Source organism: Galleria mellonella, unplaced genomic scaffold (genome assembly GCF_026898425.1).
Source record: "Galleria mellonella isolate WM207_F2 unplaced genomic scaffold, CSIRO_AGI_GalMel_v1 utg146, whole genome shotgun sequence".
Classification (NCBI taxonomy): Eukaryota; Metazoa; Arthropoda; class Insecta; order Lepidoptera; family Pyralidae; genus Galleria; species Galleria mellonella.
Genome location: NW_026441999.1, coordinates 769,978 through 786,442, shown reverse-complemented (window position 1 = coordinate 786,442; position 16,465 = coordinate 769,978). Strand labels below are relative to the sequence as shown.

Sequence of the window (16,465 nt, the reverse complement as noted above, 5' to 3'; positions counted from 1 at the left end):
TATAATGATCGAGGGATGGGCAGCAGCGTTTCTCTTAGAACATCACCAAAGCCTTAATGCGGTTGCCCTTCAAACCACATGAGCAGGATTCTAACTATATTGCAATAAAAAAAAAATCATTTGCACTGAACCAATTGCAGAATTCAATCAATCACACGTGTATAACATTTGTACCCTTCGTTCTTGACCGCATCGTGTGTATGTATACATACATACATACATGTAAAGATGTAACTATCTTTTGATATCATTACTATCAAAACGAGAGCAACCTTCGGCATCGGAGATGAGCCGATCTCTCGCACACACGCGCACGCACACACGTTTGAAATGCGCGTGCGCATATCGAAGATGCATAGAACTGTGTTTGAACTAATCAGTCATAATAGTATATAAGCAAAAGGGACCCTAATCGGTCATCATTCGAGTGTTAGACGATCATCTTAACAGATCGTAGTTTAATATATATTTTGAAGTTATATTTGAAATAATAATAGTAATATTTAAAAAAAATTGTGTCAGTGCTTAAAATAGTGTCATATATAGTAAGGTATAAATTATTTTTCGTCTATTGGGTATAGTCCTTTTTTATACAACTTACAATGGCAAACAGCTGCCTATCTGATGGAAAGTGGTAACAGTCGCCTATAGACATAAGCAGTACCATGGACATAACAGAGTATACTGTTTCGCCCATGATACCTCCCCGTGCGTTGCTATTACTGAGGACTCAGGTGTTATAGCGCTGTACCCTGTAAATTGACTGTCATATCACCCTTCATACCGAAACACAGCCATGCACACACAACTGCTTCACGGTTGAAACACGAATGGGACAGAGGTACCCAAGTAATCGACTTAGTGATACGTGTACAATTAAATAACAATACACAAGTTACAATTAAAGTAACAATACATGTACAATTAAACACGTTACGTTGGCGACTTCGTCTGAAAGGAGAAAAATTGTTGTTTAATTTCATTTAATTTCGACTAGATTTTTTAATTGGGTACCTCTTTCCCATATAAATACAAACACAAGAAATAATCACAGTGAGAAAACAATGGGCGACCTTATCGCTAAGAGCGATCTCTTCCAGGCAACCTTTGAATGGAGAGGAGTAATTATATTCTATATTCTTGCTAATATTCTAAAAGTATTAAAATATAACACCATTTTAAAAATAATTGGCGAGGAATATAACTCGCCTATAATTGAGCATTTCATTCAGATGCTGTTCTAGTCGGCTGGCTCACATCTGAGTGAACTGTTTTAATTAATTTGCTTTTCTTTTTTACTAACATAGTTTGTAAGAAAACTGTTACTAACAAAATGGACCAAATTGTAGTCTGAGTAATAAAGTATTTAATATATTATTATTAATATTATAAATATGCAAGTGAGTTTGTTTGTTACTCTCTTAGCGCTTCAATGGTTTAACTAACCACTGTAATTTTTTCTATACACGTGCTATATTTGGACGGAAATCGACGTAGGCTACTTTTATCCCGATTAGAGAACATATTTCGGTCACGCGGACAAAGTCGCGGGTAGAAACTAAAACAAATATATAAATAAAAAATATAATTAAATTCTTTTTAATTATTGTTACAGCGTTTTATCAAGTATTAAAGAAATAATATCATCATCATGAAGGTAGGTGGTATTTCTATTGAATTAATTTATTTATTTTATTTATTGATATATAAAAGGAATATGTCGGTTTATATTTTTATTTTTATTTTTTTATACCACTTAGGTGGCAAACAAGCATACGACCCATCCGATGGTAAGCGGTTACCGTAGCCAACGTACGTATTTACAGTGGATTTCGGGTATAACGACGATGAAGGGACCACCCTATTTTCGTCGTTATATCCGGAAGTCGTTACAGACAAAGGTAAAGAAATACAGACACGTGCACATGTATAGTTTTTTCTACGCACAAATCAGCATTGTTTTCACCGCTTTTCAATTTTGAAATCATTTCCGCCTTTTCTTTAACAGTGAATGTGCGTCGAGGCAGTGATACTTATCCAAAAGTTTACTAAACTCAGTTACTACTCAGAATATCACTTTGTAACTGAACCATAAATTCAACACCGAAACTCATACAAAATGTACCTTAAAGACTATTCCGATTTTAAATTGGATAATTTAAGATTTAATTCCACAAAATATACAGACTTTTATCGTGAAACCTGTTATTTTGATTTAAAAAGTAAACTACTGAACTAATTTTGATAAAATTTCTATGAGACCAATCAGTAAGTATATCATTTCAGAAAAAAAAAAGAATTTTCCAAATCGGTTTACAACTGACGGAGTTATGAGGGTACAAACGTAAAAAAAATACAACCGAAATGAGAACTTCTTTCATTTTGAAGTCAGTTGATTATTATAAATTTATTTATTTATACTTTATTGTAAACAAAAATTACATTATTATAATATATATATATATATATATATATATATATATATATATATATATATATATATAAAAATAAAGATGTACAACAGGCGAGCTTAACTCTGTAAGAGTTCTCTTCCAGCAAACCCTGAGTGGAAAGGATCAATTAACGAAATAATTTAATTATAAATTTTATTGATGATGGTCCGAATCCATAAAACAGTAATTTTGTAAAACTATTAAATTATTGTTATATTATTAAATTATTTGCGAAACTATTAATGAGTGAAGAAAGGTTCTTGAGTAGCGACCGCATACGGATAAACGCAGTGTAGGACGAACGGCCACTAGATAGAGTGACGACCTGAAATGCATTGGATGCAGGTGGCTCAAGATCGTTCTTTATGGCAGTCTATGGGGGAAGCTTACGTCCAGCAGTGGATGGATAATGGCTGAAATTAACATGAATTAAATTATTATTTTAATTGGTTTAGAAAAGTGACACTTTAGAATCGAGTACAGCGATTGTAATTTATAGTATTTAAAGATACAAGTATGTATTACAGATTTTACTCATCGTAACACTGGCGGTGGCGTCGACAATAGCCGAACCTCCTGTCGATAACAGGCAAGTACCTTCACACGCCACAAATATATATAGTTTAGCAGCTAAATCGATGACAATGGAATGTTATTCTCACCAGCACTATCGGCATACACTGGAGGGACACCAGTGAAAGATTTTTTTTTAATTTACATTTAATTTGGATATTTGTTTTTTAACATGTCAATCCCATAAAATCTAAACAAGTTATCTACTATTATAATTATAACTAAACGATATAACTTACTAATTCACTTAAGCTTTGTGCTTAAGTGAAAGATGATAGGTGAGGATTAATGCAAGTCAGACAATCGGTAAGAATTCGACAAGAATTAACCACGATAGTTTCCAAATTGTATAAGTAAACGTGTGTGTCACCTTGAGCAGGTACTTGCCACCTCAGCAGCGGTTCAACGGAGGATCCTCAGCGCCATCGCAGACTTACGGCCCCCCAAATTCAAATTCTGGATTCGCTGCACAGAGGCAAACTGACGCTGTTTTCGGGTAAAACATCTTTTGAACAATTTATTTTATTTTGATTTAAAAACGAAAACCATTTATTTGCAATACAAAAAAATACAGGTTCAGTCGTTGCAAAATTAATACTAACTCTATTAAAAAAAGATAGAAAGAAATATTTTTTATTTAAGTAAACTTAGATTTAAGAATTTTTGAACAAAAGAATGTTTTATCTTCTTGTTTGTATTGGATAGGCTCAAAAAACCCTTAACCAACTTTAAAAAATCTTTCACCTATGGAAAGATATAATATCAGTGAGTAAAATATGCTGTATTTGAAGTATAATTAAAAAAAATTCTACCTATTAATTCATGCGATGCCAAGGATCGCTAGTAACCAATTATAATGCTTTCAGAAGCCGCCCATCCCAATCTTATGGTGCCCCATCCTCTCGCAACACTGCCCGTCCCTCATCGACGTACGGTGCCCCACAACCATCCAGCCAATATGGTCCCCCATCAGCATCACAGTTTGGATCTCAACCGTCCTCTCAGTATGGTCCTCCTGGATTTGGACAGAGCAGACAAGGAGCAAGAGCACCCAGCAGTCAGTACGGTGCGCCTAGATCCGGTGCTCCTTCACAGCAGTACGGTGCTCCAGGTTTTGGAGGTGTCGGAGGTGAGTGTGTCAAACGTCTTCGTACATCAAAGTGATATACGAAAAACTAATAATAAGACCATAAAATTCCAAATCTTATACCTTGTATCATAGGAAACCACGCAATGGACGTTCTAAGTCCCAACCCAGAATACCCAGTACTAAGCCAATTCAGAAGAGTTCACCTTCTTAATTAGCTCGACCGGAGCTGAACCCGGATTTATGCACAGCAACCTGCCCACTACTGCACCTCCACACCTCTGCATCTTTCGAATCGTCAAAATCACCGTAAATGGAACCAAATCCATTAGCATTAAATTCACCACTTACCTTAACAACCTATTCCCATATTAACCATATCCTATCCGTGCATACATTTTTGATCATTAAATGTTATAATAAGATACCGAAGGATATTTTGGATCTACCTTTTAATAAGTTTAAATCTGTTATTAAAAACACTTAGTAAACAAAGCCTATTGCACACTAAACGATTACTTGAATGACAAACGTGCATGGTGTTAGTGGATCATGCACGGGCTTTTAACGACCATGTAATTTTAGACATAGGACATTTAAATAAATACACATAATGTTAACAGAGATTTAAAAGAGTAACTGTTGAGTTTCTTGCGGGCTCTTCTCAACAGATAATAACCTTGCGAACTACTATAGTAGATTAAAAAAATGACGATTTAAAAGTGCTTGTAAACAAGTCTATTTGGTAATGTTAATCATTTTGAGTCTATCTCCCATATTTCGAAGTGACCCGTCGCCCGTATCTGTCATTTACGCGACAGAACTCCTAAAAAAACAACTGCTTTACCTCGGAGGACGTAAATTTTACACAATGAACTTTCAAAATTGTGTAAATTGCTTAGGTGGTCAATTCTCTGGTGCATCCAATGGCCTAGGAGGTGGACAGAGCCGCGCGTACCTGCCCCCAGGACAAGGTGGCTACAACGGTGACGATGGCTCTAACGGGGTAAGTTATTTAGATTCACAAATAACCTGTTATTGTATGAGCCGTTAACTGTCCACTGCTGAACATAGCCATCCCCATAAGGGGGGTTTTGCCAGTAGTTGCCACGCTTGACAAGCGGGTTGGCAAACGCAGTTTGGCTTTTAATGATGTTTTAAGAGGAACGCTGCTGACCACACCTTCACTACAAGCTCCCTTAGTCGCCTCTTACGACACCCATGGGAAAGAAAGAGGTTGCCTATACTAATGCCGGGACCTACACGGCTAATAACTTAAGTTTCAAAAAATACTAAAAGTTGAACAAAAATTGTATGAGCTCAATATGGAAGAAAAAATGTACCGTATCATAAATCCTACATCATTGTCAAACTCTCATTTATTTATTTGAAGGTTGATTTAATTAGAATAGTTTCAATGCAACAAAGTAAGATCAACGAACACAATTGGCTACAAAATAACATAACACTCTGTCCCATTCGTGTTTCTACCGTGAAGCAGTTGTGTTTGCATGGCTGTGTTTCGGTTTGAAGGGTGGGATATAGCAGTGAATTTACAGGGTACAGAGGAATAACACCTGAGTCCTTAGAAATTGCAACGCATGAGAGGTACTCTGTTATGTCCATGGTACTGCTCATGTCTATAGGCGACGGATACCACTTTCCATCAGGTGGGCCGTGAGCTTGTATGTCATTATAAGTTGCATATAAAAAATAAGCAAAATAGCGTAATCTGATAGATATATTTCTTACTAAAATCATTTTACAAGATGACCAAAAATTAAAAGACCGTTTTGTACAAATACGTACGTATAATGGCTGAGGTGATGATGATGATGATGATACATATTATCCGTACAAAAACAAATAAACAAATTTTCAGGAGCCCGCAAACTACAACTTCGAGTACATGGTGAAAGATGACCAGTCTGGCAACGACTTCGGCCACCGCGAATCGAGACAAGGCGACAGAGCCGAGGGTGTATATTATGTTGTACTTCCAGATGGTAGGAAACAGGTATGTCTCACACTACCATCACCATTGAGTTATTAGCTGTCATCATGACAACTGGTGACAGCTCTGTAGGGCAATGCTTGACTGCGGGCCAGGATCTAATCTCAGCCTTAAACAATTGAATTTACAAATTCATATTTGGATTATTTAATAAATAGTGTCACTGGATTTGTGCTTCAGTACAAAAAGCAGTCATCCAGTAAGCCAGATCAAAGATAATGTTTAACGGAGGCCTAAAAACTCTTGAAAACAATAGGCAATTGAATATGAAAAAACAAAATACCCCCAGATTTTTCAACATTCGCATAAAGCAACCTCAGTTCGTAACAGTCCGATGACCAATACTTACCCACCTTTCTATCCTAACCTGCTTCTTAGAATACGTATCAAATTGCGGAGCTAGGACGCACATTTGCCTCAAACTAGATCTTGCATGAATGCCAATTATTTTTACTCTTTCTATAATCACTATTCTTCCCATTAAAGTGTAAAGGATCATCGTCCTTATCAAATAGCGAGAATGGACCAGAACTCTTTGTAACTCAAAAAATACTCAAACTTGACAAAGTCAATTAAAAAGTTTGTTTTCTAAATCGACCTAATCGGGACTCAAAGTTGAGACCTATTTTCCACAAAATAATTGGCCTGCTTATTGCTGTGCTACGATTGTCAAAATTGAAATGTGTACTTCCTTCACAGACTGTAGAGTACGAGGCTGATCAAGACGGCTACAAACCAAAAATCTCATACGAAGATGTCGGTAACAGTCTTGGTGGTTACGACAGAAACGCCCAGTTCGGTAGCAACCAAGTTGGTTACCAAGGCAACCAAGGCGGTTACCGAGACAACCAAGGTGGTTACCAAGGCAGTCAGGGCGGCTACCAAAATGGTGGACCCTACTAAACACGACTTTGTTTTTGTTGATTCCAATGTTATTTTTTTATAATTTTATTATTAAGTATTGACAGTAGAGAACTTTGGATTGATGTTTGATAAAAAATTTTGGGGGGAAAGAATTTTATATTTATTTGAACATAAATGTATGTGTCTACTATATTTATATTTTAAACTGATCACCATCTAAGTACCTACCTAATTACAGAATGATCTTTTATCAAACACCAATTAATTTTGTCAAATAAAATGTGATATAGGTACGACGACTTACGCAATATCAAAGGATTTTGAGACGTATGAGATCGAGAGTACAAAATGCTTTAGTGTAGTAAAAGAAAAAACAAAATGGCGGAATATATTTCTATTTAAGCAAAAATATATACTTATAAATTTTATTTGGCTTAAAAAATTAAAAAGGCCGGCAGCACACCTGCAATGCCGTAGGTGTTGTGGGTGACCATGGGCGGCGGTAGTCACTTACCATCAGGTGAGCCGCATGCTCGTTTGCCCCGTGTTGTAAAAAAAAAAAATATTATTAATTTATTTTCTAATCTCTAAAATGTACGTAAATAAAACTTTAAATTTATTATAAATGAAATACTTTAGATTCTAATTTTGGCAAATTTATATTATGTAGTATTAGGTACATACATATTTGTTATACCAGCTTTCGATGGCTTTTAGATAAAAGGTCGCCTTTTATGCTTCTCCTTTTTCGGTAAACTTGACCTTTATTGGAAATTGATAAAAAATTAGTTAAACTATTTATTATTATTATTATAATTTATAAAGATTATTCTAGAATGGCGTAATTTAGCAACTTACCATTGATTCTCTATCTAATCATATGGAACAATTGTTTAGGACCATGTAATAGGTACATAAAACAATGAATAATATTTCGTTATTTTGATTTTGTTTACACTAGAACTATGGGTATACAAGGCCAGTTATATGCATATTTCTTTTATTATTCTATTATATATAATTATTTTATATTTTTAACAAGAGTGGAAAGAAATTACCCACCTACTATATAATTTATACAGTTTTTTTATTTACTTCATTTATTTTTAATTTTTTTTTCTTACTTCATTATTCTTCTCTTTCCTTTAGTGTAAGTAGTGAAGCAAATACTCGACAATGTAAATAAAGGATTTTTATTATAAAATGACATAGTAAGTTTTATTTTCCCCAAATCGATAATTGTGTATGAAGGCGTAGATAATTTTAATTGTAATGATAGGTGTAATTATATGAAAACTTTGAGAACCACTGAAATTTGACGGACGACATATTAAACCAATTTCACCTTCTCCCATCGTCATGCGTTGTCATTCCTGAGATTTTTGGTGTCATGCCTCCACACTTTTTTATTTTTTTATTTTTATACATTTTAGAATGGCAAACAAGCTGACGGCCCACCTGATGGAAAGTGGTAACCGTCGCCTATAGACATGAGCAGTACCATGGACATAACAGAGTATACTGTTTCGCCTATGATACCCCCCATGCGTTGTTATTCCTGAGAACTTTGGTGTCATGCCTCCAAACCCTATAAATTCACTGCTATATTGCACCCTTCATACCAAAACACTGTCATGCAAACACAACTATCTCATGGCAGAAACAAGAGTGAGACAGAGGTACTCAAACAAGCAATATAGAATTTAATTAAAGATTTACTTTTTTTTTTTGCATCTTATTACAAGTAGCAAACAAATCTGACAGTAGATGCGTTTACGTTCACATACGCATTATACGGCCGTTGCTGTCTTGTTCTATATCATGCGGTAGCGATAGCATATCTATCGACAGATACATTTGCCACTTGTCGGGAAAACAGACATAAGGAATGAAGATATTATGGAATGAAAACAACAGTGGTATCTCCAAATTTTTATTTCTAAACTTAGGCTAGTCTTAGGCACAAATTATCAACTGAATTCTAAGTACTGTACCATCTAACATGTAAATGCGTGTACGCAGCTCTGAAATCTAACAAAACGTATAATCACAACTGTTTTGAAAAAGTGGTTTTAAAAGGTGAAAACCTACCTTAATAATATAATTAAAAAATATTATATTAAAACAAATATGGGTACATTTGTTTCAAAGAGCAACAGTTGACTTTCCTGCCCATTTTTCTCAGCTAAAATTACATTCCAATAATGGTAACATTGCGGTAGAAACATACAAAAAAAAAATTATATAAAAATACTTATAATTATGTTTACTAACACAAAAAAAATTCTAACTCTTATACTGTGACGTCCATAACATGTGTTGCTATTTTAAATTCACCCTTATATTATATACAATAAAGTTCCAGCACTTATAAATGATCTTAATATATAGTCGTTTACAGTAAATTTTATTTATAACCAGTTATAACTGGTTTACACCTGATAGGGCACGATCCCCACTATAGTGCCGCTCTCAGTCCGTTCTCGGTCCGCTCTCGGTCCACTTTCGGACCGCTTTTGGTCCAATCTCGATCCGCTCTCAATTCATTAAAATACTTCGTAAGAAACAATGTGTGTAATCACATTACAACCCAATCCCGTTCTAATGGGGGGAAAAGGGATTGTTAGTAATGGAGACTAAAAATCCCATTGCTAGCAATATACCTAACCAGGTAGACCTCCTCGCAGTTCCCCCTGGAAACTATCATGGTTAATTCCTGATGAATTCATCATGATGGGCTAACTGGTCTGTTTTCATTCTCATCTATCACCCTTCACTGGTGCTCCGTCAGCGTATCCCGTTAGCACAGGCGGGGTTACCATACCATTTTCACCTATCAAAAAAAAATCCCGTGCTAATCATTCTCAAATAGTTCGTAGTGACCATAACGAGAGCGGACTATTATAATGCACTTGGACAGAACTCAAGCCATCTGTCATCAAATTTCATAAACATCTCCTATCCCAACTGTCAAACTCCAATAATCATTTATCTGTACCACAAAAGATGGCGCTGTACGTATATGAAGTACAGTTTTAATCTCTGTTTCTATGAAAAAAGTGTATATCTCTCTCTCCTGCTGGATTAAAAATTAAAAAAAAAAAACCTATTGATTGCCTTTCTCGAATTTATTAATTTAAATTGACTTAAATCATATATTATCTTACTATATATATATTTTTTATACAACTTATAATGGCAAACAAGCTGACGGCCTACCTGATGGAAAGTGGTAACCGTCGCCTATAGACATGAGCAGTACCATGGACATAACAAAGTATACTGTTTCGCCCTGATACCCCCCATGCGTTGCCATTCCTGAGGACTCACGTGTTATTCCTCTGTACCCAGTAAATTCACGCCATATCCCACCCTTCAAACCGAAACACAGCCATGCAAACACAACTGCTTCACGGTAGAAACACGAATGGGACTATAGTGTGGAACCGGCCTAATTGGCTACACATTTCATTTCTGTATTGTGAACACGCCTTTACAGTTATACACAAGTTATGACGTCAGTTGTATTTACACACGTAAACAAATTATGTAAAACAATTTAACGTTAAAGGAACAATACTTAGGTAAAGTTTACTTGACTAGTAAATTAACAAACTTGGCATTAACACTTACAGAAATATTAACTAGTTTCTTTTTTTCTTAATTGTTTTTTTATATGTTTTAATATAATAACTACAGGAGCGCTCGCGTCAGATCCGCTCATGATTAAGGGTCACGTATTGATCCCGCAACTAGTCGAGATTTTCTCGTAAGTTAAACCGGCAGTTATTGCATTAAAATACAATGTGTGCTTACGAGGTTTTTTTTATATAATTAATAAACTTATGTTTACAGTGAATTTTAAATTGTTACACATTTTCCTTTACACACTGTAGCGTAAATAATTTAGTATATTTTTAAGAAATTACACATTTTTGTTTTTTAATTTTAATTCATAGTACAGGAGCCGACCACTAATAATACAACGAGCTTAAATTTTAGACAGATATTTTTACATTTTATATTTCAAATATATACATACATACTTTTTTAAAATATTATATACAGAAATACATTATTTCTTTGTGCTTTTTTTGAATAAAAATTATACATGTATCTAATACATATTACTTGGGGGAAAGGGATTATTAGTAATGAGAATTTAATTATTATTCATTTAAATTACTAACTGACCCCCCCCCCCCCCATTGCTAGCAATACACCCTATCAGGTCGACCTCCACTCGCTTCCCTCCTGGAAACCATCGTGGTTAATTGTAGTGGTCACGATGGGCTAACTGACCTGCTTTCATCGTCACCTATTCATCCATCACTGGTGCCCCACCGATAGCGCAGGCGGGGTTACCACTCCATTATGACCCATTAAAAAATACATATTACTTACTACGTAGATTATTAGGGTACACTGAAATGCAATTTTCAAAAATTAAAATTCTAAATTGTTGATGCATGTAAAAGTTATGGACTGTAAAGAATTAACTCTTCTTTGCATAATGGTGGAAATTTCCATCATAACATTGAATGCCCAAAAATTTTATAAAAGACCAAGTTCACTTTAAGTTGATCGTGTCTGGGTACCTTTTTAATGTCCATTGCAGAAAAAAAACATAGCTGTCAAATTTATTTTTCAAACCATTTTTCCTTTATTTTGAACATGAATTATATCACCTTGGTTTATTTTACCAATAAAAAAAATCATGCAAAGAATTGCATGTTTTTTTTTTTTTTTTAATGAATGAAAGTGTTAGTTAGAGTTCTTATTTAACCTTACAATAATAATTTCGCTGTACACAATAATTTATTTAGTACCTATATAATTTATTTTAGTATAAACGTCTAAATTGTGATTACATTTCATTTACACTTTATATAAGTTACACTATTATATAATTATAACTAAAAATAAAAAAATAAGACTAACTTAGCCAACTTTGGTTACAAGAAATAAAGTATATTTAGTTCTGAAAAGAATATTGAATAGTATTTAAAAAAAAAAATTAACAGTATTTTATTTATTTAATGTTTTAAATACATATCTTTTTTATTAATTTACAATCTTTTTTTTTTAAACTTCATATGCCTCATCACAATTACAAAACTAAAATTAAAATAAATATGGAGCTCATTTTTGATTAAATTAAAGTGCATTGACTGAGTAAATAAAAATTGTGTAAGCATCTAAGTTTAACACTTGTAGTTGTTAAGTATTTTGATAATAAAGACAGTATTTTGTATACTTTATTTTTGGTCAATAGTAAAAAGTATAATATTATATATATATATATATATATATAATACTGTTTTTAAGAGTACAGTTGGCAACCTTAGTAGTAATAAAAAAAATATGAGATTGTAAATATTCAATAGAAACAATTTGAGATTGCGTTCCATGAAAAAAATTAATTCAATTATGGCAACACCAAGTATTTTGATTTTAAAACTAAACTAGTGAACCATAATCTGTAAGCATATTCTATTAGATAAAAAAAACAATTCTCCAAATTGGTTTACAATTGACGAATTTATGAGGTAACAAACATTAAAAAAAACACAACCGAATTGAAGACACGCTTCTTTTTGAAGTCGGTTAAAAATACAGAGTGTTTTTAACTCAAGTTACATATGTATACACTTAAACTTTATTTAGAATATTCTAAAAATCTCACACAAAATGCAGACTTAGTGCTTTGAGAATTTTGGACCAAATATACATACATTTATATGTGTATATGTATGTTTGTATATATATTATAATGAGTAAGGATATATATTTATATTTACATTACACGTATCACATCTCCATATTAAGAAATAATCGAATTTTCATCGTGCCTCCCACCAAACTTTATAATTACTCCTCTCCATCCAAAGGTTGCGTGGAAGAGATCGCTCTTAGCGATAAGGTCGCCTATTGTTTTCTCACTGTGATATTATTTCTTGTAATTGTTTATATTTATAATAAGTTTACTATTGTAATCTATTGGAGGAAACAATAAGGAGTGTCTACCATATTATTGTATACCACAATAAATCTCTTGGAATTTGTTATTAATAAAAAAATATTTAAATTTAAATATGAACCTCGAAACATCTTTCATTTATATTCTTTCAAAATAAACTATAAAACCAAAGAAATGCAAAAAGTCAGACAAATCGTAAACAACTACAAAAATAGTAAATTTATAAAAATTCCACAAAAAAAAATATATTTAAATGCAAAGATATTAAAAAATATCATAAAACATTTCATGTGGTCAGCTCTCTAACTATTAATAGATAATAATTATATATCATAATATATATATATATAAAATAATTCATTTATTCTATAATTTATATTATACTAGTATTTACCCGCAACTTCGTCCAGGATAATTAAATTCAAATTCTATCTATATTCAAACAGACTTGTTTACAAGCACTTTTAAATCGTAATTTTTTTTAATCTACTATAGTAGTTCGCAAGGTTGTTATCAGTTGAGAAGAGCCCGCAAGAAACTCAACAGTTACTCTTTTAAATCTCTGTTAACATCACGTGTATTTGTTTAAATGTCCTATGTCTAAAATTACACGGTCGTTAAAAGCCAGTGCATGGTCGATTAACACCATGCACGTTTGTCATTCAAGTAATCGTTTAGTGTGTAAGGCTTTGTTGAATAAGTGTTTTTAATAACAGTTTTAAACTTATTAAAAGGCTGATCCAAAATATTCTTCTATATCTTATTATAACATTTAATGCCCATACCCGTAAAAGACTTATTAACTTTTTCTAAACTATACTTCGGAACAGCGAGTTTATATTTGTATTTAGTGTTAAGATTATTGAGATCGCTGTTTTTAAGAAACAGTTGCAGATTCCTGCGTATATACAAAATGTTTGCGTATATGTATTGTGAAGCTACGGCGAGAATATATGCTTCTTTAAATTTCTTTTTATATTATTGATGCCCATTAATTCTTCTCTTTCCGCGTCTAGGGACAATAGATTGAGTTTTGTTTGAGAAATCAGAGATATACCTGAAGGAGGTAAAAGCCCTTAAAATAATGTTAAAAAAAAAAAAAACTTAGAATAGCAAACAAGCTGACGGTCCACCTGACGGAAAGTGGTAAAAGTCGCCTATAGACATTAGCAGTACCATGGACATAACAGAGTATACTGTTTCGCCCATGATACCCCCCATGCGTTGCCATTTCTGAGACAATTTAATTTCTTTAATATTGGTTAATCAAGATAAATAGATAATGTAACTTCTCCATCCCAAACAGAATCCTTTTACCACATTTTATGCCAATTAGTTAAGTTATTAAAATTGTAAAAAAAATAGCAACAGCTGAGTTTCTTGTCTATTCTTCTCAGCTGAAATTGCATTCCGAACTGGGCGGTAGATTCATAAAAAAATGACTATTTAAAAAATGCTTATAATTTAATTTACTTAAATGGAAATTATTTATTATCTATAATATAAGTAAGGATTAAATCCAAAGAACAAGGAATTACATAGAAGGAATGATAAAATAAAAACTATAAATCATACCGTTGACTCCTTTCTTCTTATGCAAATGTAATTAGTAAAAAGAGAACGAAGGATATATACCCATCAGTGGTATTTTTCTCAATTCATAGCAGGCTAGTGTATAGAAAATGTTTGACATGTCAATTATGTGTCAATGACAAATTTTACATTACTAGATTAAATATTCGACATAGTATCGATCATAGCAGGCTAAATGTTATACGGCCGTATAACCCTACCAAATTAAGATACAACCTGCTTGCATACTTTCTACATAAACTGTGTCCAATATATAATCTAGTAATGTTACATTTGTCATTGACAAATAATTGACATATCAAACATTTTCTGTACACTAGCCTGCTATGAATTGAGAAAAATAGCAACTGATGGTGTATCCCTCGTCCTCTTTTTACTAATTATATTTGTACAAGAAGGAAGGAGGCAACCGTATGATTTACAGTTTTTATTTTATCATTCCTTCTATGTAATTCCTTGTTGTTAGAATAAAACTTTATTGAGAAAACAAAGTCCTTTGTTCTAAGTACCTTATAAGGGTAGGAACATAAAATTAGAGAAATTAAAGATATCTTATATATTTACAATATAAATTAGGAAATTAGAAGATTTAAACTGATTTTATATAATAACGAGTTTGGTTTGTGCGCGATTTATTAATAAATTAATTAATTGTATTAAATAAATGTCCTGCAATTAATTAGTTACTAATTTTAAAATTATTGGTCTAAATGTGAAAAATGTGATGATCTTGTAATGATGTCTGTCACTTTAGGATAAATATATATATACATATGCCGTGTGGTCCCGACGTAGAATGTGCCAGCCATGTCTTTCCCATGGGTGTCATGAAAGTCGACTAAGGGACGGTGAGGGATGGGCAGCATATATATATATATATATATATATATATATATATATATATATATATATAATGTAAACTTATGATCATCCTTGATAGTCAAAATAAATGATTTTATTATTATTACTTATTAATTTAGAACCTAATAACCTCGGGTCCTTCTTTCTTCGAACATTTCCACTAAAATGCATTTTTTTTATACAACTTAGAATGGCAAACAAGCTAACGGCCCACCTGATGGAAAGTGATCACCGTCGCCTATAGACACGAGCAGTACCATGGACATAACAGAGTATACTGTTTCACTCATGATACCCCCCATGCGTTGCCATTCCTGAGGACTCAGATTTTATTTCTCTGTACCCAGTAAATTCACGCCATATCCCACCTTTCAAACCGAAACACTAAGCAAATATTTACATATAATATTAATATATTTAATATATTTACATATCCCAAATGCAACATGTAAATGGGGCATAATAATTATCTCTGATTCACACTAAGATGAATGTAAATAACACTTGCATATAGCGAGTCCAATTAAGCGACATCTCGCGGTCATTTTCTGCAGTAACAAAACATGTTCAGATGCGGATGCGTGACACTTATGCAGTCCGGTTCGTTGCCGTATCTGGAATAGAAAAAAAATAAAATAAAATAATTATATAAAATATTTAGCTTTTTAGCGTTAATAAACATTATGACACGGTATGTACAATGGATTGTGCTCAGAGGATTAGTTCAATATGATTTTTTTTTACAACACAGGGGCAAACGAGCATGCGGCTCACCTGATAGTAAGTGACTACCGCCGCCCATAATCACCCACAACGCTAGCAATATTGCAGGTGTGCTGCCGGCCTTTTAAAAAGGAATATACTCTTTTCTTGAAGGTTATGTTGTCGTATCGGTTCGGAAATACTGCTGCTGGAAATTAATTCCATGGGGAGGCCTATGTCCAGCAGTGGACAATTAACGGCTGATATTACGTTGCTTTTCGTATACGAGATCCCAGATTCGATTCCCGGTGAAGTTCCAATTTGTTTAAACAAACATT

General features: G+C 33.2%; 2 protein-coding genes across 5 annotated transcripts in view; one reads left to right on the top strand and one right to left on the bottom strand.

Annotated features, from left to right (window-relative positions):
- The first annotated feature begins 402 nt into the window (after nt 1–402).
- LOC113517135 (pro-resilin-like) lies at nt 403–8,198 on the top strand. 2 transcript variants are annotated; one of them, XM_052891999.1, is made up of 8 exons: nt 403–550; nt 1,616–1,657; nt 2,981–3,042; nt 3,406–3,522; nt 3,896–4,155; nt 5,016–5,119; nt 5,996–6,130; nt 6,827–8,198. In XM_052891999.1, the coding sequence occupies exons 2-8, from the start codon at nt 1,652–1,654 to the stop codon at nt 7,028–7,030; spliced, it is 888 nt and encodes a 295-aa protein (XP_052747959.1). In that variant the 5' UTR covers nt 403–550; nt 1,616–1,651; the 3' UTR covers nt 7,031–8,198. The 2 variants fall into 2 exon arrangements, with proteins under 2 accessions (XP_052747959.1, XP_052747958.1); XM_052891998.1 differs by having other exon boundaries at nt 3,893–4,155.
- A 712-nt stretch (nt 8,199–8,910) lies between these two features.
- The window catches only part of LOC113514803 (uncharacterized), a 29,935-nt gene continuing 22,380 nt past the window's right edge, over nt 8,911–16,465 (bottom strand). For all 3 annotated transcript variants that reach the window (XM_052891989.1, XM_052891991.1, XM_052891990.1), the window contains one exon: nt 8,911–16,039. In XM_052891989.1, the coding sequence (XP_052747949.1) occupies nt 15,967–16,039 (73 nt within the window). In that variant the 3' untranslated portion in view covers nt 8,911–15,966. The remainder of the gene's footprint in view (nt 16,040–16,465) is intronic.

What these genes read in the sequence shown, in the direction of transcription:
- LOC113517135 (XM_052891998.1), top strand. An exon ending in CAAACTGACGCTGTTTTCGG is followed by an intron (nt 3,523 to 3,892) that starts GTAAAACATCTT and finishes TAATGCTTTCAG; the next exon opens with AAGCCGCCCATCCCAATCTT. An exon ending in TTCCAGATGGTAGGAAACAG is followed by an intron (nt 6,131 to 6,826) that starts GTATGTCTCACA and finishes CTTCCTTCACAG; the next exon opens with ACTGTAGAGTACGAGGCTGA.